Genomic DNA, 26,980 nt, shown 5'->3' with positions numbered 1-26,980 from the left:
GAGTATTGCTTCTCGGCCACCAAGTCTCTTCTGGAGACACCTTGACCTGCCACTAAGGCTAGGCCACCAAGGCTCATGCCAAGTTCCCGATCACATTGATCCTGCTTTCCACTAAGGAGTTTCTCCACAAAGGATGGGGCAGTCCATGTCCCCCGAACAAAGCCATCGGTGCCGCTCCACACTAAACCGGAGGGTCATTGACTTGCCGGCGAGTCACCAAGACTCCAAGGGGCCGGCACACCAAGATACAAGCTTGAGTAGCTCTCAAGCATAGCACACAAGGTACAACACCTTGCTCTCACACTCAATCTTGAGCTAGCCTAGCTCTCCCACTCACAAAGCATGTGCTAAACCTAAGTATTTGATCAATATGCTCTTCCATGGCTTGGAGACGCTTCTTCAATGTGTATGCGGTTTCTCTGGACTCCAGCAACCTTGAAATGCACGGGGTGAGGCCCTTATATATGATTCCAACTCAATAGAGCCGTTACTAGCCGTTATCCACTTTTCTGTGCATAGCGTCGGTTTAACCGGTGGCTAGTGGTGGTTCAACCGGTCACACTGAGTTCCGAGCTAGCCATTGGACCTCTGACAACTGCCTGGAGCTCACGTGCCAACCGTTGGTTTAACCGACACTTGAGTAGCGGTTTAACCATTCCTATAGGCATGCTACATTGCTATTTCACTTTGTCTTCTTTTGTTGACGTCATTGCACCGACGCCTTGTACCGACACACCGTCGGTTTAACCAGTGCTGAAGACTTTGCTCCTGATCTCTTGACATGCTCTCTATACAATACCAAGGTCAATGCACCAACGCTTGCTGATGTACCGTCGATTTAACCTGAAGGTGTTTCTTCACTTGTTATCCATATGCACTGTCCAATGCACCGACACATTGTTTTTCCATAGCGTCGGTTTAACTGGTTCTATGACTTCAACTTATACTTATCCAATTCATTGCGGCTGTGAATTGAACTCGACTTTTTTCACTATGCTTTGGATATCTCGGCGGCGAATTGGACACATTTGATTATATACATGGGACCTAAAAATTCTACAAACTTGAGCTTGCAACTTATTAGTCCCATTGATTATGTTGTCACACAATCAGTAAAATCACAAACTATGGTTTGATGGGGCCATGTTCCTTACACTAATCATACCTGCATGTAGTCATTCATCAGTTTGGGGATTCGCGCTCAGTAAAGGACGACCCTGAGCCTGCAATACACCCGGCCTATTTACCCGCTTGAGAATAGACATAGGGTGTCCTAAAATAGTAAAATACTGACAGGCATTTCCCACAAGCAGGCCCCACAAGTGGAAACAGACCGAGGAAGATGAACATTGGTTTGGAACGGAAAAAGGACAACTGCCAGTACGGATTGATCTATGGTTTCGCAAGGTTCGGTTGATCTTATTAGGACTAGGGTTTTAGAGAGACAGTGCTGGTCACCAGAGCTGGCAGTGATGACAAAACAGTATCATTGAAAAACATCAAAACTGAGATAAGGCTCTGTTTCGAGCATGATTTGATCGAGGTGAATGGTTAGATAGTAGAGAACTCGATGGGGGCAAAACCGGTTCAATCCAGTTCGGGGAGAAAAGAGAAAGTATTTCAATTGCTCAGAATATATTTTGACTTAAAATAAATCTAGAAAAGTCTAGATGAATCCTTTTATCCAAAAAACATATATACCAAAAATCCAAAAAATAATTCCAAGGAAAATCTTGGAGATAGTTTGGGATACAAGGAGTCCAAATAAAATACTTGAAGCTCCCGAAAAAAATTCTAGAACACTCCATTAAATGGATTTAGCTCACTATAGGATACAGGCTATTTGCCGAGTGTATAATGTTTTCCATAAGTTTTTTATGCTAAACTTGGCAAATTGATTGTTTGTTGAGTGCCCAAAGGATTGCACTAGGAAAAGAGACAGTTTCCGATAGTGGCTGTAGGGAAAATGAGAATAATTGCCAGAAAATTCTAGAAAATTCTTAAAATATTCAGAAGATGGACAATTATATTCAAAAGAATATTCACAACCCAAAATTGAAATTTTGGTGTGTGACACATATATACTGGAAGGAGTAGTTGTGCTGCACGAGACAGTTGGTGAACTTAAAAGGAGTAGTTTATAAAAGCTGTTGAATCTAATGTTAAAATATTTTTCAAAAAATATTGAATCTAATTTAGATCTAGTGGATTTTATAGATGCACTAGGCAATTATGCCCGTGCATTGCTACGGATAAAGTTAGTATAACTATCGGATACGTATTGGTGACCGCTCATTAATTTGTAGGTATTTGCGTTATCAAGTTGTGGGCGGAGGGGGTTGGCTCGACTCGCATACAGAATGGATTAAGGCCTAACTATCAATAATACAAGACGGACCAAATCAAACTTAGATGAAAACTTTATTCGCTTTAAAAATAAATAAAGATATAGATAGATTATCCATCTTCCGGAAGTTACATAAGAACCACTTTGTAAACGATCCCGTGGAGTCCTGGTGGAATCCTCCTGGCGTCGTCTCTTCGTCTTCTCCCGGCCCCGCGATTTCTCCGCCGCCACCGCCGCCTTCTGCTGCCATCTGCTGAAGGTTGGTCGCATCCGACAAGATTTCTTCTCTCACTCTCGCATTCCCGTCTGAAACATGGCTTTTCTTTTTTCCTTGTTCCAATCGGATATCTAGGGCACGCCGGCACTGGAGGCTTGCCGCCGCCACCGCGCCGATTCCTCCGCTCGGGCCTCCCACCTTGTCGCAGTCCCGACACCTCGCCGGCCACATGACGGCTCCCACGACAGTGTCGACGTGCACCGCGGTGACGGAGCAAGGCAAACATGTCTTCGAGATCTTTGATTACAGCAAGCATCGGGGTATAGGTAACGGGGAGTTCATCATGTCAGGAACATTCTCCGTCGGTGGATTCGACTGGGCCATCCGCTTCTACCCCGACGGATTCCACACGGCCAGCATGAATTACATCTCAGTTTACCTCGAGCTCCTGAGCAAGGACACCAGAGCGCGGGCCAGCTGCGACCTGAGCCTGGTCGACCAGACCACCGGGCTGCCGACGTCAGTGAGCAAGACGGATCTGAGGGTGTTCAATTCCGGTGATCTTAGCAGATTTTCTCCACAGACTGCCTCTTTCATGCAGCGGGGCGTGTTCGAAGCATCGCCGTACCTTCGGGATGATCACCTCACCATCCAATGCATTACAACTGTAAGGAGAGGACCACATGTATCTGCGCCTGTGTTACTGAATGAAATTGAGGTCCCGCCATCCAACATAGGGGAGCATCTTTGGAACTTTTTGGATGCAGAGGAGGGAGTGGATGTCAGATTCATTGTTGGGGGAGAGACATTTGCAGCGCACAAGCTGGTGCTTGCGATGAGGTCACCAGTTTTCAAAGCGCGGCTGTTTGGGCGAATGAGGGAGGCGAAGGAACAGCTAGTGACCATCGAAGAGATGCAACCGGAAGTTTTTAGAGCCCTGCTGCATTTCATCTATACCGATTCTTTACCTGACATGGATGCTCTGGATGGAGATGTCGAGAGAGAAATGATCCAGCATTTGCTCGTGGCTGCTGATAGATATGCTGTCGACAGGCTCAAATTGGTATGCCAAAGCATTCTTCGTAAGAATATTGATGTGGAGACTGTATCAGCTACAATGGCATTGGCTTATCAGCATAACTGCGACAGGCTTAAAGATATTTGCCTAGAGTTTATCACCAGCTCATCAAGTGTGATGGATTCAGTGGTAGCAACCCAAGGTTATAAGAATCTGAAGACAACCTGCCCTTCTGCACTAGTAGATTTATTTGAGAAGTCAAGGAAGCTACATAAAGCATAAGGAGCTCATATCTTGCTGCGCTGCGCATCAGTGTTAGTTAGTTCTTATATTACACCAAATAGTTTGAGAGATTCTGCCATAGACGTTTGTTATAATTTTAGCATTGAGCAACTCAGCATTAGATGAATCTAAAAATGATCAAGTTTGATAGACAACTTCATCCTGTGCTCTATCCATATTTAAGTTTTCTAAGCAGTCTGCTTGCATTGCTTTATCTGTTGAACGGCTTGATCTGCGAATTGCTTACTTTTCTCCATATATACTTGGTATTCCCACTGTATAACGTCACTATTTGTGTGCAAAATCTCTCTGTTCTTTGTACATACCCTTTCACGAATAATGGACACATGCAGACAGTAGTCTATTTGCTTCTAATGCTATGGTGCACTAATCATCCATTATAATTCAGTGTTAGCATAATGATAGAATATTATTAATTATTGATGGCTACAATCATTGCTAGGAGAACTTTGACACTCTTAAGGCGTTTATTTTGCCTCCAATATTTGCCGGTACAAGTCTGCGGTATACACTCCTGTTCATAATTCTAGAATGTGTATACACTGAAACGAGAAGTATGTTCATATTTTCAGTTAATGAAACAAACTTCTCGTGATGAATCTATTACGAAAATGAGAATAATTGCCAGAAAATTGTGGAAAATTCTTAAAATATTCAGAAGATGGACAATTATATTCAAAAGAATATTCACAACCCAAAATTGAAATTTTGGTGTGTGACACATATATACTGGAAGGAGTAGTTGTGCTGCACGAGACAATTGGTGAACTTAAAAGGAGTAGTTTATAAAAGCTGTTGAATCTATTATGTCAAAATGTTAAAATATTTCTCAAAAAATATTGAATCTAATTTAGATCTAGTGGGTTTTATAGATGCACTAGGCAATTATGCCCGTGCGTTGCTACAGATAAAGTTAGTATAACTATCGGATACGTATTGGTGACCACGCATTAATTTGTAGGGATTTGCATTATCAAGTTGTGGCCGGAGGGGGTTGGCTCGACTCGCATACGGAATGGACTAAGGCCTAACTATCAATAATACAAGACGGACGAAATCAAACTTAGGTGAAAACTTTATTCGCCTTAAAAATAAATAAAGATATAGAAAGATTATCCATCTTCCGGAAGTTACCCAAAATTTTCGTGCTCCTCCACCCGCTTCCGCTCCAGCGTACCGCTACCACTCCGGCCCCCCGCACGACACCGGTGCCGCTGCTCCGGCTCATGCACCGACCTCCCTGTGCCTCCGCCACGTCCCGCCGCCGCCACCCGGCCTCCCCTCACCTCCGCCTCAGCCCCCCACCGCCTCCACCCGGGCCCGCCACTGCCACCCCGGGACCGCCCCCCTCCCTGCCGGTGCCGCCACCATCTCGTCCTCCCCAACCTCCCCTCCGTGCACCATCACCGGATCCGAGCTGCCACCCCAGATTCGCACGTCCTCGGCGACCCGCGCCGAGCTCGAGTTTGGCGCCGGCCCTGCTCGCCATGGGCCGCCCGTCTCTGGCCACTTCCGCCCGCCCCGAAACCGCGTACAGGTTCAACTTGACCTCCTCTTGCTCCTCCCTCAGTTGTTCATCGCCACCGGCGAGCCTAGCAACCGGATTGTGGCCGGCCATGACCTCCCCCACCATGAAATCTAGCAAAGGGCCACATTGTAATGATTCAGATCTTTGTAGGGGCTTAAACACAAAACCTAGGGACCCATTTGTAAAACCTGAGTTCAAATTTGTAAAATCAATATAAAATTGTAGAAAAAATATAAAATTGCAAACTAGAATTTGCTAGCTTCTTTGTGACGAGATCTACTACTTTTATAAAGGATGTTTGCTAGTTTTAGGCATGTACTGGTGGTGAATGTTATTTTCATTATAGTAGTTATTTCTTTTTTTCCATTTGAATTTGAGAATGTTATAAAGTTTTATATAATTTTGGAGACACTCTAATGATGTATATATTGAATGTATACTTCCTATTTATTTTGTATTATTAATGAATCACATTCTACTTTATAATGTGTGTATTTCTAGCATTTCTAATTCAAAATAATTGTAATTTTGATGTGAAATTTATATAAGTGGACACTGGGGATTCTTTTTCTAGTTTATAATTGCTAAGTGTTGCAGATTCTTTTTTATAACAAAGTAAGAGGTCTGCACAGTGGCTTAAATGTGAAATTGTTAATGTGTATTCGCAGCATTTCTATTCAAAATAATTCTAATTTAAATGTGAAATGTTCATGAAATTAAATGTTCATTTATCTCTCATTCAAATTATCTTCGATGGCTTTGTAATGTAGAAGTCGGAAATGGATCCTCCATCATCATCTTCCCCACGAACGGATGATGCCGCACATCAAGATGATGATATCGAGCAAATTGCATCCCACATGGAGTGGGACAACGAGCACGACGTCGGCAAAAAATCTAGGGATGCGGAGTCCAACGACATCAGTGTCGAATCTGGGGACGAGCAGGGCCCTAGGATTGGACAAGGGTGCTTGGGTAGGAAACAGGTGGCACGATCCGCTTGATCCACACCCTGTTCCGGCAAGAGAAAGACAGTCAGGGGAGGCGTTTGATTAATTAAAACAAGGAACCACCTCAGGTAATGAATACATGATTAATTAAAATGAGGCAGATTGTACTTCAAAGACTGCGTAATGACCTGCCGATACGTATGATCTGTGTAGGCGGCACCGATAGGAAGGAGTAAGCGTCGACGCCGACCCCCTAGCCCCACAGAGGAAAAAAATGAAAGGTCGGGTTTGGATCCTGCAAGTACAGCCTTTGACAGCCAAAACAAGAGGAAACGAGGTCAGCGAGGAAGAAACCAATACCCCGAATGGCAGTTTACGGTCCATGCAATTAGCATGGCAGGAGAGCCCATAGATCCCCGGAGATTATAGCAAAGTTTTGTAATGCCATCGATGCTATAATTAAAACAAAGGTGGTTTTGGATCCAACGATCCCTAGTTGGACGTTGGTTCCAATGATCCCCAGTTGGATGTTGGTTCCTGAGGGGAAGAAAGAAGCGATGTGGCAATTGTTGAGCAGAACTTTTATTCTGCCCAACTAAAGATCAAGCAAAGAATTATTCTCGAAAGATGTTGTGTGGAACATTTCGCCGATGGTGGAGCCAGCTGAATACCCAGTACGTCCAGAGGGGTCTAACGCCATTTGCTGTTTTCGGCGACATCACACCAGCACAATAGGAAGAGTTTGTTCGATAAAAGACCATTGAAGAAGCTCTAGCCCTAAGTCAGAAGCAAAGTGAACTAGCAAAGAGCAGCATACATAAAGTCCACCTTGGGCCAGGTGGGTACCAAAGGAAGGTCGACCAGTGGTAGCGTGAAAGGGAGGTGGCAATAGCTGCCGGGCAGCCCGATCCATTTGAAGGCTTGGACGAATGTAGCCGGTAGTGGATTCAAGTAAGGAAGCTAAAGCTAGTTGAAGGAAAACCAAAGTTTGATCGACCCATGACCGAAGCAGTGGCAGAAAAGATGTTAGAACTTACCGAGCTTCAGAAACAAGGAAGGTACAAGTGAGTTAAAGCCACTATCAGAGCTAGGATTAAAATCTACCTATATAGCGAATCTACTACTATTCATTTATATAAAACACATAATATGATGAACGGTCACAATTCAATAAAAATATATATAATCATCGAATATGCATAAATTTACTACACATCAGCTCATGAGTCGCAATTGTATGAAAATATTAGGCACACTAAGTAGACGATTAGATGAGCATACTGTACAAGCATTAAGTGCGGCAAGCTGGCGAGGAAGATTCATCCTCCAAATTGGCCTGCTACCGAATTGCAGCAGGGAATACTTGAAGGAAACGCATACCGCATGGGGGCAGTCTCAAAGCACCCCATCAGCTTTCGTTACCCTTTAGCTTTCGTTTGGCAAAGAGAACATGATCCCTCCATCTTTAGCTTTAATTTGCCCGTTTCATATATAACTGAAAAAGGTATAGATGAGATGCTCATCGTGGCCAGCAAAATGCAAAACTCTCATTCATGCACGGCAAGCCAAAGTATAATTGGAAGGAATCGGGTGCTTGTAGCCTAAGAGGAGAGAGGTGAACTAGGGAACTTAAAACTTTAACCTAAAGCTCCAACTCTTTAGCACATAAATTTAAATTAGAAAATGCTATCTAGATGTGCAACTACAGTTCATCTAGTACATATAGTGTGAAACCCTCATCCTCAAAAGAATTTTACAACCTATAGCCAATCTTAGCTTGAACTACACTAAGAAAGTAAAAACACACAAGATGCAATATGAAATATAGAAATGTAAGGAGGTGATGAAGGGAAGCAAACTCTTAACACAAGGATGTATCCGGTGGTATCAGTAGGCACTAAGCCACGCCTAGTCCACATTGTTGAAGCACTCAATCAAGAGTATTGCTTCTCGGCCACCAAGTCTCTTGTGGAGACACCTTGACCTGCCACTAAGGCTAGGCCACCAAGGCTCATGCCAAGTTCCCGATCACATTGATCCTGCTTTCCACTAAGGAGTTTCTCCACAAAGGATGGGGCACTCCATGTCCCACGAACAAAGCCATCGGCGCCGCTCCACACCAAGCCGGAGGGTCATTGACTTGCCGGCGAGTCACCAAGACTCCAAGGGGCCGGCACACCAAGATACAAGCTTGAGTAGCTCTCAAGCATAGCACACAAGGTACAACACCTTGCTCTCACACTCAATCTTGAGCTAGCCTAGCTCTCTCACTCACAAAGCATGTGCTAAACCTAAGTGTTTGATCAATATGCTCTTCCATAGCTTGGAGACACTTCTTCAATGTGTATGTGGTTTCTCTGGACTCCAGCAACCTTGAAATGCCTGGGGTGAGGCCCTTATATAGGATTCCAACTCAATAGAGCCGTTACTAGCCGTTATCCACTTTTCTGTGCAAAGCGTCGGTTTAACCGGTGGCTAGTGGCGGTTCAACCAGTCACACTGAGCTCCGAGCTAGCTGTTGGACCTCTGACAACTGCCTGGAGCTCACGTGCCAACCGCCGGTTTAACCGACACATGGGTAGCGGTTTAACCGTTCCTATAGGCATGCTACATTGCTATTTCATTTAGTCTTCTTTTGTTGACGTTATTTCACCGACGCCTTGTACCGACACACTGTTGGTTTAACCAGTGCTGAAGACTTTGCTCCTGATCTCTTGACATGCTCTCTATACAATACGAAGGTCAATGCACCGACGCCTGCTGATGTACTGTCGATTTGACTTGAAGGTGTTTCTTCACTTGGTATCCATATGCACTGTCCAATGCACTGACACATTATTTTTCCGAAGTGTCAGTTTAACTGGTTCTATGACTTTAGCTTATACTTATCCAATTCATCGCGGCTGTGAATTGAACTCAATTTTTTTCACTATGCTTTGGATATCTCGGCGCGAATTGGACACATTTGATTATATTCATGGGACCAAAAAATTCTACAAACTTGAGCTTGCAACTTGTTAGTCCCATTGATTATGTTGGCACACAATCACTAAAATCACAAACTATGGCTTGATGGGGCCATGTTCCTTACACTAATCATACCTGCATGCAGTCATTCATCAGTTTGGGGATTCACGCTCAGTAAAGGATAACCCTAAGCATGCAATACACCCGGCCTGTTTACCCGCTTCAGAATAGACATACGGTGTCCTAAGATAGTAAAATACTGACAGGCATCTCCCACAAGCGGGCCCCACAAGTGGAAACAGACCGAGGAAGATGAACATTGGTTTGGACCGGAAAAACGACAACTGCCAATACAGATTGATCTAGGGTTTCGCAAGGTTCGGGTTGATCTTATTAGAATTAGGGTTTTAGAGAGATAGTGCCGGTCATCAGAGCTGGCAGTGATGACAAAGCAGTATCACTGAAAAACATCAAAACTGAGATAAGGTTCTGTTTCGAGCATGATTTGATCAAGGTGAAAGGTTAGAGAGTAGGGAACTCGATGGGTGCAAAACCGGTTCAATCCAGTTCGGGGAGAAAGGACTAGGGTTTGGAGGGTTTTGTTGGAGTGGAGGCTGGAGTGGGCCGGGCCGAGAGGGAGTGCGGGGGAGGTGCTAGGCTAAATGGTTATGTGGGCTGAATACGAGGTTTAGGTCTATATATATAGGAACAACCGGCAGGAATTCCTGGATGAAATACAGTAACTACGAAAACGGTCGGGAAACGCCCTCTCCTATTTCCGTTCCCGTTTTTCCTGTTTTTTTTTCTGTTCTCATTTTTCCATGCCGAAACGGTACACGATCGGTTTATACGGGATTCGGTGCTGGTCAGAATGGGAAAATCCTGTTCCGTTTTCAACCCTACTAGGATCTGAGGGGAGGGAGGGAGCCGCAGCACTCGCACTGCTGGCAGCGCTAGATTCTCTGCCCGAGCGCCGTCGCTCGCTCTTGCCAGCAAGGAGCGCCGGATTTAGGGGGAGAAAGGAAAAGGAGAGGAGATGGGACTCGAACCGCGTCCGATGATGTGGACATCGCGCGGGAGAGAGGTCGGGAAGGGATGCGTTGAAGCCAGGGATGATCCAAACAAGACTAGCCATTGGATCGAGTGCACATCATACAAGGATTATGAACCATAGATTTTGGTAGAGTTTTATTAGTCGGTACACTTTTGGTAGAGTGCACATCATACTTTTGGGTACATAGCGCTTTAGCTACTTAGCGGGGGACGTTTAGTTGGGTGGATCTAGAAAAACTTAATCCGTACTCTAGAGGATATAATAATATATAAATATAATATATATAATATAAATAAAATAATAAGAATAGATAGAAAAACGAAAAGATGCACGCCAAGAATCAAAGTTAAAGATACCTAGTTCCAACGCCAATAAATGCATGGATAGAACCAATTCTAACGTGACTGTTCCCTTTCTAAATTTTGTTTATTTTATTTTTAAAAAGTGAAAGGTAGTTAGATCTCATTTGAAAGCTCAGGGCTGGTACTCTCTACTCTCTCCATCCCAAAAAACAAGTTATTCTAGGATTCAAAATTTGTCCAAAAAACAAGTCATCCTACCCTATTTAGAAATTCTATGTGCATGCAAGAATCAATTAGCGCTAAATATGGATAATAAATAGGGGCAAACATGATCATTTTACTTAGGCTGCACATGCCAACAATTGGTTTGCATCGGGTTCTCTCATCTCTCCTAAATAGATTAGCAAAATTGGAAGAAAAGTAAAGAAAGTGACGGTAGGAAGAAAATGGAAGGTAAAGAAAAGTACGAGAAACCAAATTAACAAAACCAACGTATACAAGAAACGGAAGAAAATTGAGGATTTCCCGTCCGCCATGAATGAGAAAGGCAAGCTTGCACCAACCAACAGAGGCTTCAAAAAGAAGCAAACAATCAGCAGAACAGAAAGAAAAAAAAAAGACCTGGAGGCTTGGGGTACCCTCAAGATGAATATATCTGGGCTGACCATATTGGTCCATGGGAAATATTAGTACATTGGGCCGCATATTGAGTTTGCTTATAATAGATCCATTCACTCTATAACCAAGTTAAGTCCATTTATGGTAGTGTATGGTATTAATCCTGGTGCTCCAATTGATTTGCAACCTCTACACAAACTCGACTTTGACTATATTTTGGATTCTAGGACCAGCGTTCACTAAACTAGTCGCCCAGGCCACAAACGGGCTCCGAATTTGGTGATCCACATATGTATGGAAACTTAAAAACGTAAGGCTTCCAATGGCATTGGTTTCAACCCATTTGGACTTCTGAGTCAATGGGAATTCGCATCGCAAGATGATGGACAGAATCTGTCCAGGGTGCTGCGCCACCTAAACAGGCCGTTGGCCCAATTATCGTGTTGGAGTCCCTTAAGGACGCGTCTCTAGGGTTAGCCACGCCCAAAACTCTATTTATACTCAGCCGTCGCTGCGAGATAGAGTTGGGTTTTGCTTAGATTATTTCTGTCATGGAACAATGTCGCCGTTCATCGGTTTGTGAGACCCCAACTCGTAATCAAGTCTGTTTTGATTGCAACTACTGTTCTTGCTTGTGTTCTTGATTGCGCTTGCAGGGATAAGCCTTCATGGAGAGGTCATTCGTGTGACACTGACGATAACCAACGGAGCAGTGGTGTAGTGATTACGAGGAACCGATCGCTCGGAGCCTTGGATCATCAACGTCGAGATCTCCACCCAATCAAGTTTATCATACCTCTCGGAAGATCGGGACACAACCCCTTATCAGTCCTTATACAGGGCCCCAAGCATCCTGGCATCGATATAGATGTTTTTCTGGAGCCTCTGATGCAAGAGATAGAAACTTTATGGAAGGAGGGTATCGATATCTTTGATGGTTTTGCACGGCAGCCTTTTAATTAGGATAGATCAAAGGTAGGACGGGATGCATGGTGTGCGTGGATGGTACCGTATCGTCTTTCCTGGAAGGTTCTCCAAAGGTAGTTTACCTTGGGTACAGGCGCTTCTTGGTGGAAGGAGATAGGCACCGAAGTAAGTTCTATAGTTCTTTTGATGGCAAGTTTGAATTACATTCTACTCTAGTACAAAGGGACATGCACTATGTTTTCAATATGGTCCGGACCATCCAGGTCACTTATGGAAAGAAGAAGAATGATGGGAAGAAGAGAAAGAGAGATAAGTCACCTATCGATGGCGTACTATTCAAGAAATAGTCCATGTTCTATAAATACTTTCCATATTGGGCGGATCTTGAGGTCCGCCATGCAATCGATGGTATGCACCTGAAGAAGAATGTGTTTAGTAACACAATTGGGCTCCTTTTGGAGACATTGGCTAAAACAAAGGATACCTTGAAGTCGCATCAAGACTTGGTAGCCATGAATATAAGACAAGATCTTCACCCTATGCATAAATGGAATGACAGATATGAACTCCCTTAGCTAGCTACAACTTGACACATGATGAGAAGAAGGCAATGTACGATAGCTTAAGAGGGATCAGAGTCCCGAGTCGTTTCACGTCGAACATAAGGAAACTAGTCTCGATGAAAGATCTCTCACTATGCGGCTATAACTGTCATGATTGTCATGTGCTGCTGACAGTGTTCCTCCCGATTGCAATCAGAGCGATCAAGCCAGTATATGTAAAGATGATAATCACTCGGTTGTGTTACTTCTTCAATAGGATTTCACAAAAGGTAATCGATGAAGATGAATTGTAGGATCTCCAAGAATTCATTAGGGAGACTATGGTGCAACTCAAGATGTGCTTTCCTCTAGGATTTTTTGATATAACAGAATACCTAATGATTCATATGGTCGATCAGATATGGGCACTTGGTCCACTTTACCTACACAAAATGTGGACATATGAGCATTTCATATGCATTCTCAACCAGTACGTACTGAATCGAGCTCATCCTGAGGGGTCCTTTATAGAGGGATACGATACTGAGGAAGTCATCGAGTCTTGCCTAGGTTACCTAAAGGATAATGTGTCCCTTGGTTTGCCTATTCCACGCTTTTTGGGGAGGTTGGAAGGTGTGGGCACAGTTGGAAGAAAAATCTTCATCGACAAAGAACTCAAAGATGTGCAACCAGCATATTATAGCATCTTGCAGCACCTCATGATAATGACACCTTTAGTCAACGAACACTTGAGCACAATTCATGCAGAAAGTAACGACCGCTCGGATGATTGGGTCATAAGAGAGCACAAGCATCGACTGACTGGTTGAAGGACCTGGATCTACCAGATGGGGAGATCGTGGAGGAGCGAATGATCAAAAGATTGGCAGCTAGTCCATCTAGCCAGGTCACATCATGTCAAGGATATGATATTAATGGATATCTATTCTATACCGCCACCAAGAACAAGAAGACCGTGTCGCAGAACAGTGGTGCTCATATTGAGGCCTTAGACGAGAGAACTAGGAAAAGTACAATATATTTCGGTATCATAGATGATATATGGAAAGTGCACAATGGTTCCAATATACAAATCCTAGTCTTTCAGTGTCGTTGGGTCAAACACCCAAAAGGTGTTGAGGTAGACGGCTATAGGCTCACGATTGTCGACCTCAACAATATTGGTTATAAAGATGACACATGGGTACTTGCTTCACAGGTCGCACAGATACTCTACATAGCTGATCCTGCAAAGAAGACAAAACACATTGTCATCCCTGGAAAATAAGATATCATAGGAGTTGAGGGTATCGACGATGTGGAAGAATATAATCAGTATGATGAGATGAACCTCTTAACAGACCTACCTCAGAAGATGAAGATTATAGAAGCAGGCATAAGAAAAGAAAACAAGCCTTGGGCACGAAAAGATGGCGAATCGAGAATTGTTAACACTTAAATATATCTTATGCGTTCATGTATTCTGAAATAATTATAAGTATGAGAACTATTAATGTGCGAAAGTAATTGTAGAATATCAGGCTTACTATAATGACACTTGGACTCATTATTTATATTGAAATATATGCTTGTTATTTTTTTAATGTGTTTTCTATATTTTATGTTAGTACATATAATAATTGCGATCAGTACATATAAATTGATATTAATAACATACACTTCAATTCGATTATGATATTTTTCTTATGTTTTATATATCACAATATGATTATGATATTAATGTACAAATTCATTTTTAGGGGTGGGTGAGGCCCGCACCCGCTCCTACAAATAGCTTTCTAAATTTATTTTAAAAATTTATTTAATTAAAATAAAATAACAAAATACATAAAAAATGTGAAATTTTTACCATAAGCATATATTGACCTATAGAACTAGAGAAAAATACGAAAAATATAATTCAACACCTTTAGTGTTCAAGATTATGGAAAACATAAAGTTAGCCTTGAGTTGTATAAGATAATAATGTGACATTGGTACACATTGTGGTTTCAACACTTTTATTACTTATATACACTGCAATTTGATTTTGATATTTTTTATGTTCTACATATCTCAATATGCTTATGGTAAAAATTTCGCAAAAAAATGGAAAATTATTTGTAGGGGCCGGGTGGGGGGTATCATCCACCCCTACAAATGACTCTCTATATATACCCTCTTCCTTCCAACACTTAGCAAAATTTTCGAGTTCGTGGCTGAGTACACCGTCAGGCTGCCCAAAATTTTCGTGCTCCACCACCTGCTTCTGGTCCAGCCTGCCGCTGCCATCCGGGCCCCCACTCGACACCGGTGCTGCTGCTCCAGCTCATGCACCGACCTCCCTGTGCCTCCACCCCGTCCCGCCGCCGCCACCCGGCCTCCCTTCACCTCCGCCTCAGCCCCCCACCGCCTCCACCCTGTCCCGCCGCTGCCACCCCGGGATCGCCCCCCACCCTGCGGTGCCGCCACCATCTCGTCCTCCCCAACCTCCCCTGCGGCGCCTCCTCTGCGCACCATCACCGGATCCGAGCCGCCACCCCAGATTCGCACGCCCTCGGCGACCCACGCCGAGCTCGAGTTTGGCGCCGGCCCTACTCGCCATGGGCCGCCCGTCTCTGGCCACCTCCGCCCTCCCCGAATCCGTGTACAGGTTCATCTTGACCTCCTCTTGCTCCTCCCTCAGTTGTCCATTGCCACCGGCGATCCTAGCAACCAGATTGTGGCCGGCCATGACCTCCCCCACCATGAAGTCCAGCCAAGGGCCACATTGTAATGATTCAGATCTTTGTAGGGGCTTAAACACAAAACCTAGGGACCCATTTGTAAAACCTGAGTTCAAATTTGTAAAATCAATATAAAATTATAGAAAAATTATAAAAAATGCAAACTAGAATTTGTTAGCTTCTTTGTGACGAGATCTACTACTTTTGTAAAGGATGTTTGCTAGTTTTAGGCATGCACCGGTGGTGAATGTTATTTTCATTATAGAAGTTATTTCTTTTTTTCCATTTGAATTTGAGAATGTTATAAAGTTTTATATAATTTTGGAGACACTCTAATGATGTATATATTGAATGTATACTTCCTATTTATTTTGTATTATTAATGAATCACATTCTACTTTATAATGTGTGTATTTCTAGCATTTCTTATTCAAAATAATTGTAATTTAGATGTGAAATTTATATAAGTGGACATTGGGGATTCTTTTTCTACTTTATAATTGTAAGGTGTTGCGGAATCTTTTTTATAACAAAGTAAGAGGTCTGCATAGTGGCTTAAATGTGAAATTCTTCATGTGTAATCGCAGCATTTCTATTCAAAATAATTCTAATTTAAATGTGAAATGTTCATGAAATTAAATGTGAAATGTTCGTTTATCTCTCATTCAAATTATCTTCGATGGCTTTGTAATGTAGAAATCGGAAATAGATCCTCCGTCGTCATCTTCCCCACGAAGGGATGATACCGCACCTCATGACGATGATATCGAGCAAATTGCATTCCAGATGGAGTGGGACAATGAGCACGACGTCGGCAAAAAATCTAGGGACGAGGAGTCCGATGACGTCGGTGTCGAATCTGGGGACGAGCAGGGCCCTAGGATTGGACAAGGGTGCTTGGGTAGGAAACAGGTGGCAGCAAGAGAAAGATAGTCAGGGGAGGCGTTTGATTAATTAAAACAAGGAACCACCTTAGGTAATGAATACATGATTAATTAAAACGAGGCAGAATGTACTTCAAAGACTATGCGTAATGACCTATCGATACATATGATCTGTGTAGGCGGCACCGATAGGAAGGAGTAAGCGTCAACGCCGACCCCTAGCCCAACAGAGGAAAAAAATGAAAGGTCGGGTTCGGATCCTGCAAGTACAGCCTTTGACAGCCAAAACAAGAGGAAACGAGGTCAGCGAGGAAGAAACCAATACCCCGAATGGCAGTTTATTGTCCATGCAATTAGCGCGGCAGGGGAGCCCATAGATCCCCCGGACATTATAGCAAAGTTTTGTAATGCCATCGATGCTATAATCAGAACAAAGGTGGTTTTGGATCCAATGATCCCCAATTGGACGTTGGTTCCTGAGGGGAAGAAAGAAGCGATGTTGGGTGAAACATTTCGCTGATGGAAGAGCCAGCTGAATACCCAGTACGTCAAGAGGGGTCTAACGCCATTTGTAGTTTTCAGCGACATCAGCACAATAGGAAGAGTTTGTTCGACAAAAGACCACTGAAGAAGATCTAGCCCTAAGTCCGAAGCAAAGTGAACTAGCAAGGAGCAACATACGTAAAGTCCACCTTGGGCTAGGTGGGTACCAAAGGAAGGTCGACCAATGGCGGTGTGAAAGGGAGGTGGCAATAGCTGCCGGGCAGCCCGACCCGTTTGAAGGCTTGGACGAATGTGGTTGGTAGTGGATTCAAGTAAGGAAGCTAAAGCTAGTTGAAGGAAAACCAAAGTTTGATCGACCCATGACCGAAGCAGTGGCAGAAAAGATGTTAGAACTTGCTGAGCTTTAGAAACAAGGAAAGTTCAAACCCCATAGGGAGAAGGATGCGCTCAGTACAACCATTGGATCCAAAGAACATGGAGGCTGAGTCAGAGCCCTATCCTCTAAGTTGAGCATCAAGGATGGGTTCGAGAAGGACCGGGCTAGGTACAGGAGCCATGACCACTATAAAGAAGAAATCATGGTAGTAGCAGAGAATGCAATGCACGCAAAGTTTAAAGATTTGTTCATAGCAACATTTGCAGAGCAGCAGTAGTTAGGGCTACTTTGGTTCAACCCGTCGCAAGAGGTGGGGCAGCAACAGATGGTGTTCATGCCTCCTCATGTACTTGGCCAAACGAGTGCGGCATGTGCTTAGAGCAGTGCTACCTCGTCCACAGCATAGCCATACCCAATGGATACTATAATGAGTATTACTCTCTGCTTGTTGCTGTATCCGATAGGCAGAGCTGGGAAGACAAAGGAAGTTGCCAAGGCCAAAGTGCATCCGACTAGGGGGTTATTTGAGGGAAAACCGATCCCGGCCCTATATGCATGTGCACAAGCGGAGCAACTCTTGAAATCAAGCTACGAGGATACTGAGATAGACACCCCCACAGTAGATGGGAAGAATTGCCTTGGAGAATATGTCGGCAGCACCATTCTGTGTCATAAACGATATATCTTACTGGTTGGTTAGGTACCTTTCTCTGCTCCAGACCTTATCTCGCCTGCACCACAACAACAAGAGCAGGGGGCAGCACTAGAGCATTCACTACCGGCTCTGCCATCACCACAACCACAAGATCCATCACGAGCGGCTCCAGTGTCACGAGAGCCATCACCACAGGCTTCGCCAACACCAATGGCTCCAGTATCACGAGAGCCATCACCAACGGCCTCGTGATCACCACCACCACGAGAGCCAACCCCATAGGCCCCGATATCACCACTAGCTCTGCCACCGGCCCGATCATGAAAGCATACTCCACTGGCCCCAGCTCTGCTGGCCCGATCAGAGCTGCCTCGAGTGTTACAGCCTTACCAAAACTACAAGGAAGATTTAGAAATTGTGAATAGATGGCACGCCGCAAACAAGAAGTCTGATGGAAGGGCAAAGAAGGATAAGTCAAAGGATAATCGATGAAATTCGAACGCCAATAGACGGTCGGGCTTTTCCATGCCCCACAGTGACACGGAGCACAAAAGGGACATTGCTGTTGATGACATTCAAGACTTAGACGATGCTCCTATAAAGTTTTAGTGCGGAAAAGACTTGCTATCGTACTGGGCACTAAGGGATTGTCCTATTTTTATGCAGAGGATGCAGAATTGCTACAACAGGGTACGTAGATTTGGGATCAAAACTATATATGCTCCGCACCCTCCGGATGCATTTGGAGTTAAGGAGCAACAACTCTTTGATATTATGCTCGATTTTGAAGACCTTCAACACATATTCTGCCTCCAAAAACTTGGTGTTGAAATGGTTCAACTCTGGTGCATGTAAGTGTCTCATTGATACTAATTTGTTTTATATTACGGCCTAAAGTACTGTATATGCATAAATATTTAATTGTCATTCATTATATTCTACATGATGCAAACAAACGATGCCATTATTTTAAAGAAAAATATCTGGTACCTTGACCCCCTAGCGATTTGCGAGGCCAGGCATGTCGGGCCAAAATGGATGAAGGACAACGATGACTACCTAAAGCCATTTGAAACAAAGAAGGAAAAACAAAAGGAACAAAAAAAATTTCACGAAAAGGCCATGAAGAAGGTTGCAACCTACATATCACTTATGATGGCACGATGGGAAGATATGGATGTCATATTTGCACCATAGCACATCCAGTAAGTCTAATATCAACCATTTGATATAATAAACCATTGCTCTGATACATGCCTACAAATCGTACATAATATTTTTTTTTCTGAAATCACTGGATTCTATTCCATCTATAGACAAAGCTTTCAAAAATCCTCGTATTGGACTCCTTGGATTGGTCAACCAAGAGATACAAAGAATTGATAGAAATTCTACAATTGTGAGTGAATTTCTTATTTTTCCAATCCACATCATGCTTATTTCTCTACAGAAGTATACATATATAAATTAACGGTCCATTTCTTTCATTTTAAAATAGGGCTTACCGGTTCTACATTCATAAAGGAGGAGCTCATCCCGCCGAGAAACCAAGGGAAATGACTATGCGCTCAAGGTTCCTGTGCCACAAGCAACCCGTGGGTTCCGTATTCTGTGGGTACTACATGTGCGACCATATGAGGGTGCAAGGGAGATATACTACTGATACCGAATGGGTAAAGGGCTACTCTTTATTAAGGATAGATGCATATGCGTTCATTGTTTTTACTGTAACTAGCACTTTGCTTAATTTTACCATTGATTCAATAATTGCATATTCACGCAGAGAAACACAATGGCTAGCTCCACGAGAAAAAACTTCAAAATGTAGTCGACAATTTGTGCCGTTTCATTATGCATGTGAGGGGCAAAGTTTTTCATGAAGCACAAGAATTGGAAACAGAAGATAAATATATTTGACTTCGTGAGTGGGACAATCAAGTGCACCGTGCCGCTTCTAGTAGCGTTCCTAGAGAGGAATAGGAGAAAAACATATATTCAATATGCATTTTAATAATGTACTCTAATGATATTTTATTTCCATATAATTTAATTTTGTATGCGTAAGTATTTTTATCAAACATATTCAATGTCTCGATCGCGAACAAGCTTGATAGATCAAAATTGGTGGGAATCCAAATTTTAAAAAATAGCGGAAAACAGAATTGAAAATTTCAAATTTGAATCGGTGAATTTTTTGGCGAGCTGGGAATCCATTTTTAGGGGCGGGCCACCCCCTCACCTGCCCCTGAAAATCCATTTTCATAGGGGCGGGTGAGGGGATGACACGCCCCTACAAATGCATTTCCAGGGGCAGGTCAGGAAATGAATTTTCAGGAGGCGGGTACGTTATCTGCTCCTGGAAAAAGTATTTTTAGTTGCGAAAACTAGGGGCGGGTGCGCAACCCGCCCCTAAAAATACTTTGTGTAGTAGCGTCCGTCGTTTCCATGGACGCTTAAGGTAGTAGTGTAAAAACGTGCACTAATTCTCACTGTCTTTAGCTAGCTCGATTAATATAATCCTCGTGTGTTTTAAAAAGCAAAAAGGTAGCTGGATCTCATTTGAAAGCTGTCTATTACTCTCTTTATTCGCGCTGCGCTGCGCTCATGAATTTCGTGCGCTTTTGCTTTATTCTTTTCTTTTGGTGAAGAGAATATAAGCACATGATGTTCAGATTTAGCTCTTTTGGGATTTTCATACTAATGATGCCAGGCCATGTGCGTCTCAAATATACATTTTGTTATCGACAGACAAAGACAATCATATGCTGGCAGCAATATAGGAGTATCGCATAAGTAGAGAACGAACGAACGCGGATTTTACGCCCAACCGCCAGCAGGCACTCACGGGAGGAGAAGACTGCAGCAGCGTGTGCAAGACCGGCTCATCTGGGTTCCGGTGGCTATGCTTGGCGCGCTCTGCGCTGGCACTGGTGGTCACCATGCTCGCCGCGGTCGTCCTCGTCATGGGGCTGCTCCTGGTACTCCAGCCGGGGACGACGATCGAGCTCAACATCGCTCAGAGCGACGTGTTCGTGCAGAGGTACGGTACCACCACCTACAGCTACAGTTTCAGATTCTACCTGGAGGCGAACAACCCCAGCAAGGCCGTGTTCATCAGCTAGAGCAACATCACCTCAAGCTCTACGACACGTCGCCGCCGATGAACGAGTCGCTCCTGGCCGAGTTCGACCTGGATCCGCCTTCCTTATCCCTGTCACAGATGGAGGAGCAGGAGTATTTCGTGCACTCGTACGATGTTAATGTGACCAGCAAGCACGCCGAGGAGAAACTCTCCAATGTCGCGACAGTAGAGGGCGTGGTCGTTGAAGGCGTGGTCATGGTGCTGAGCGGCGAGCTGTCCGTAGCCAACTACATCAAGCTGGGCACCGCAACCTCCCCCGTTAAGTTCATGTGCGAGCCGGTGAACGTCAAAATTAAGTAGCGCCCAGCTGGCGCAACCGTCGTCTGGGAACTTCAAGGTGTACTGCCTGAAAGCATGAATTTTTATGTTATTATTGGCTGTATGTATGTACTCGTTCGTATTAATTTCTCATCACACGAATTAGTGTTAATCATCGTATCTCGATGTAAACTAAAACCAGCCACGTTGTGTTAAAAAAATGCAATTGCACGCACAATTATCAATCAATAATATTGCATGGTTTTCAGTCCGTCACAACTGATCCATCAGCTAGCAATATATATCCCTAGTTTTTACGGCGCATTTGGTTCACGGAGGCGAGACGGTTCAAAATTTAATCCCTATTCTGATCCGTGCTATTTCTAAAGCAAAAAATGTTTTCTTGGTTCATCAAATCTGAATCCTTATCGGAACCCGAGTAAACCAATCGGAATTCTAATAGGAACCCGAACAAATTAATTGGAATTCCAATCGGAACCGGATAATCAATGCCTCCTGCGGTCATGGCATGACTTGTACATAAAGTGAAAGTGCATAAAATTGATAGCCCTATATAGATCCTGATAAAATTTATTCTCACAGAACACTATATAGACCGATAAATTGATAGATATTACCGTAGCAATGCACCGGCACCATGCTAGTAATCATCCAAAAACTCAACCTGACCGATCCAGGTATATATCCTCCACCAACTAGAAAGCAAGTAAAAGCTCATCACCTACACGTTTCACCAAAATCATATCGGACGACGCCGTCGTCCCTTTCTCGTTCTCAACTCCGAGGCAGCAAACCTGTTCTAGCTCTCTATCACTTTCTTTCTCTCTCTCAGTTGACTCGAACTTTTCTCTGCTGGCCCATGATCCCTTCCCCTTCCAACAGCTCCCTTCCACGCTCATCCAAGGGAGGCAATGTTAGAAAACCAAACCCCTCAGCAAGATATGTTGTCTGCCAATCATTCCAGAGACAATCACCGACCGAAAACCACTAGACAACCCTGCACCTCAGCGCTCGCCCCTCTACACACACATTCAGATCCCAAGCACCAATGCAAATTCTCCCTTTCAAATTCTTGTTTTGTTTCAAACCGTTGCTCCGCTCTAGAATGGTGATTGAGCTACTGTGCACCAACCATTTACACCAAAAAGATTAAATCGATGGGAAATAAAGGATAATTCACTTATACTTCAATAGTGTCCTCATGTGGACGTTCTCTGAAGGCGCATACGAGGAATAGGAGCCAGATATAATTTAATTTAATGGAAAATATTATACTTTTTTAGGTAAAATTCACTTGTACTTTATTAACGGGGATGGTTATAATGAATGGAGTATTATCCATGCATGCAAAATACGTACCTGAACAAATAATGAATATTGTTAGAAATCATGACAGCTGGAATTACACAAGAATCAATTAAGCTTTTAATTGGATGGTATTACACATACGCATGACCCTCTCTGATGCATGCCACAATGCAAGCACACACACTGAAATCCACATCATCATCAGGTAGTAAAATAGTAAATACAACACACGATATATAAATGCTAATTATATCTGTTTCACACTGAAATAATCAAACCACCGCGCGCACACATGCTTCTGAATTCATGGATTGATCGAGGAATAATCAACGCGAGGGAACAAAGCAAGCTGGAGGTGGATCAATTCACGCAGCAGAGCAATCGGCAATTTTTTGGAGATGGTCTGCGCAGTGGCCGTAGTGGCGTTATTGGACGATCAGTTCTACAGATTCTACAGTATCAACGCGTCTGCGACGATCATGCTCTTTGCGCAGGCCAGGTTCAAGGTTGGGAGTTCCTCTCCGGTTGGAGCTCCGATCCGTAGTTCTGCACGCGCGCTGGCACCGACGTCTTCCTCACGCTCGGGTTCCCGTTGTGCTGCAGCTGTACGCTCACCGAGATGTAGCGATACACCAACCCGGCTCGGTGGCTGGGGTTGTGGGACGTCAGGTTGAAGGCAAAGACGTTATTACTGTTGTCTGTAGCCTTCTGGAAGGAGAAGTCGGAGGCGGAGGAGGAGATGATCGCGGGCTGGAGGATGATGGAGGTGATGACAATCAGGGCGCTCGCGCCGAGGATGACGCCCATGCCGACCAGGACATACTTCCTTGGCCTCCATGGCGCGCTTGCTTGTTTGCTGCTGCTGCTCTCCATGGTATCTCTCTCTAGGCTCTAGCTAGCTGCAGAAAGGAAATGGAGACGAAGGGTTCATTTCCTTCGTGTGTGTGCACAAACCCTGGCCCCATATATCAGCATGTGTAGGATCACATATTAGTACAAGTGAGTTAAAGCCACTGTCAGAGCTAGGATTAAAATCTACCTATATGGCCAATCTACTACTATTCATTTATATAAAACACATAATATGATGAACGGTCACAATTCAATAAAAATATGCATAAATTTACTATACATCAGCTCATGAGTCGCAATTGTATGAAAATATTAGGCACAGTAAGTAGACGATTAGATGAGCATACTGTACAAGCATTAAGTGCGGCAAGCTGGCGAGGAAGATTCATCCTCCAAATTGGCCTGCTACCGAATTGCAGCAGGGAATACTTGAAGGAAACGCATACCGCGTGGGGGCAGTCTCAAAGCACCCCATCAGCTTTCGTTCCCCTTTAGCTTTCGTTTGGCAAAGAGAAGAACATGATCCCTCCATCTTTAGCTTTAATTTGCCTGTTTCATATATAACTAAAAAAGGTATAGATGAGATGCTCATCGTGGCCAGCAAAATGCAAAACTCTCATTCATGCATGGCAAGCCAAAGTATAATTGGAAGGAATCGGAAGCTTGTAGCCTACGAGGAGAGTGGTGAACTAGGCAACTTAAAACGTTAACCTAAAGCTACAACTAGTTAGCACATAAATTTAAACTAGAAAATGCTATCTAGATATGCAACTACATTTCGTCTAGTGTGAAACCCTCATCCCCAAAAGAATTTTGTAACATATAGACAATCCTAGTTTGATCTACACTAAGAAAGTAAAAGCACACAAGATGCAATACAAAATATGAAAAATGTAAGGAGGTGATGAAGGGAAGCAAACTCTTAACACAAGGATGTATCCGGTGGTATCAGTAGGCACTAAGCCACCCATAGTCCACGTTGTTGAAGCACTCAATCAAGAGTATTGCTTCTCGGCCACCAAGTCTCTTCTGGAGACACCTTGACCTGCCACTAAGGCTAGGCCACCAAGGCTCATGCCAAGTTCCCGATCACATTGATCCTGCTTTCCACTAAGGAGTTTCTCCACAAAGGATGGGGCAGTCCATGTCCCCCGAACAAAGCCATCGGTGCCGCTGCACACTAAACCGGAGGGTCATTGACTTGCCGGCGAGTCACCAAGACTCCAAGGGGCCGGCACACCAAGATACAAGCTTGAGTAGCTCTCAAGCATAGCACACAAGGTACAACACCTTGCTCTCACACTCAATCTTGAGCTAGCCTAGCTCTCCCACTCACAAAGCATGTGCTAAACCTAAGTATTTGATCAATATGCTCTTCCATGGCTTGGAGACGTTCTTCAATGTGTATGCGGTTTCTCTGGACTCCAGCAACCTTGAAATGCACGGGGTGAGGCCCTTATATATGATTCCAACTCAATAGAGCCGTTACTAGCCGTTATCCACTTTTCTGTGCATAGCGTCGGTTTAACCGGTGGCTAGTGGTGGTTCAACCGGTCACACTGAGTTCCGAGCTAGCCATTGGACCTCTGACAACTGCCTGGAGCTCACGTGCCAACCGTTGGTTTAACCGACACTTGAGTAGCGGTTTAACCATTCCTATAGGCATGCTACATTGCTATTTCACTTTGTCTTCTTTTGTTGACGTCATTGCACCGACGCCTTGTACCGACACACCGTCGGTTTAACCAGTGCTGAAGACTTTGCTCCTAATCTCTTGACATGCTCTCTATACAATACCAAGGTCAATGCACCAACGCTTGCTGATGTACCGTCGATTTAACCTGAAGGTGTTTCTTCACTTGTTATCCATATGCACTGTCCAATGCACCGACACATTGTTTTTCCATAGCGTCGGTTTAACTGGTTCTATGACTTCAACTTATACTTATCCAATTCATTGCGGCTGTGAATTGAACTCGACTTTTTTCACTATGCTTTGGATATCTCGGCGGCGAATTGGACACATTTGATTATATACATGGGACCTAAAAATTCTACAAACTTGAGCTTGCAACTTATTAGTCCCATTGATTATGTTGTCACACAATCAGTAAAATCACAAACTATGGTTTGATGGGGCCATGTTCCTTACACTAATCATACCTGCATGTAGTCATTCATCAGTTTGGGGATTCGCGCTCAGTAAAGGACGACCCTGAGCCTGCAATACACCCGGCCTATTTACCCGCTTGAGAATAGACATAGGGTGTCCTAAAATAGTAAAATACTGACAGGCATTTCCCACAAGCAGGCCCCACAAGTGGAAACAGACCGAGGAAGATGAACATTGGTTTGGAACGGAAAAAGGACAACTGCCAGTACGGATTGATCTATGGTTTCGCAAGGTTCGGTTGATCTTATTAGGACTAGGGTTTTAGAGAGATAGTGCTGGTCACCAGAGCTGGCAGTGATGACAAAACAGTATCATTGAAAAACATCAAAACTGAGATAAGGCTCTGTTTCGAGCATGATTTGATCGAGGTGAATGGTTAGATAGTAGAGAACTCGATGGGGGGCAAAACCGGTTCAATCCAGTTCGGGGAGAAAAGAGAAAGTATTTCAATTGCTCAGAATATATTTTGACATAAAATAAATCTAGAAAAGTCTAGATGAATCCTTTTATCCAAAAAACATATATACCAAAAATCCAAAAAATAATTCCAAGGAAAATCTTGGAGATAGTTTGGGATACAAGGAGTCCAAATAAAATACTTGAAGCTCCCGAAAAAAATTCTAGAACACTCCATTAAATGGATTTAGCTCATTATAGGATACAGGCTATTTGCCGAGTGTATAATGTTTTCCATAAGTTTTTTATGCTAAACTTGGCAAATTGATTGTTTGTTGAGTGCCCAAAGGATTGCACTAGGAAAAGAGACAGTTTCCGATAGTGGCTGTAGGGAAAATGAGAATAATTGCCAGAAAATTCTAGAAAATTCTTAAAATATTCAGAAGATGGACAATTATATTCAAAAGAATATTCACAACCCAAAATTGAAATTTTGGTGTGTGACACATATATACTGGAAGGAGTAGTTGTGCTGCACGAGACAGTTGGTGAACTTAAAAGGAGTAGTTTATAAAAGCTGTTGAATCTAATTTAGATCTAGTGGATTTTATAGATGCACTAGGCAATTATGCCCGTGCATTGCTACGGATAAAGTTAGTATAACTATCGGATACGTATTGGTGACCGCTCATTAATTTGTAGGTATTTGCGTTATCAAGTTGTGGGCGGAGGGGGTTGGCTCGACTCGCATACAGAATGGATTAAGGCCTAACTATCAATAATACAAGACGGACCAAATCAAACTTAGATGAAAACTTTATTCGCTTTAAAAATAAATAAAGATATAGATAGATTATCCATCTTCCGGAAGTTACATAAGAACCACTTTGTAAACGATCCCGTGGAGTCCTG

The 26,980-nt window shown here is 43.6% G+C and overlaps 1 protein-coding gene across 1 annotated transcript; it reads left to right on the top strand.

The window, feature by feature from the left end:
- The first annotated feature begins 2,516 nt into the window (after positions 1-2,516).
- LOC120713935 (BTB/POZ and MATH domain-containing protein 1-like) lies at positions 2,517-4,019 on the top strand. Its single transcript, XM_039999889.1, has 2 exons — positions 2,517-2,606; positions 2,700-4,019. The coding sequence occupies exon 2, from the start codon at positions 2,794-2,796 to the stop codon at positions 3,862-3,864; it is 1,071 nt and encodes a 356-aa protein (XP_039855823.1). The 5' UTR covers positions 2,517-2,606; positions 2,700-2,793; the 3' UTR covers positions 3,865-4,019.
- The last annotated feature ends 22,961 nt before the right edge of the window (positions 4,020-26,980 follow it).

This window comes from Panicum virgatum, chromosome 6K (genome assembly GCF_016808335.1).
Source record: "Panicum virgatum strain AP13 chromosome 6K, P.virgatum_v5, whole genome shotgun sequence".
NCBI lineage: Eukaryota > Viridiplantae > Streptophyta > Magnoliopsida > Poales > Poaceae > Panicum > Panicum virgatum.
Note: the sequence above shows the minus strand (reverse complement) of the source record. Positions and strands in the feature narration are given on the sequence as shown.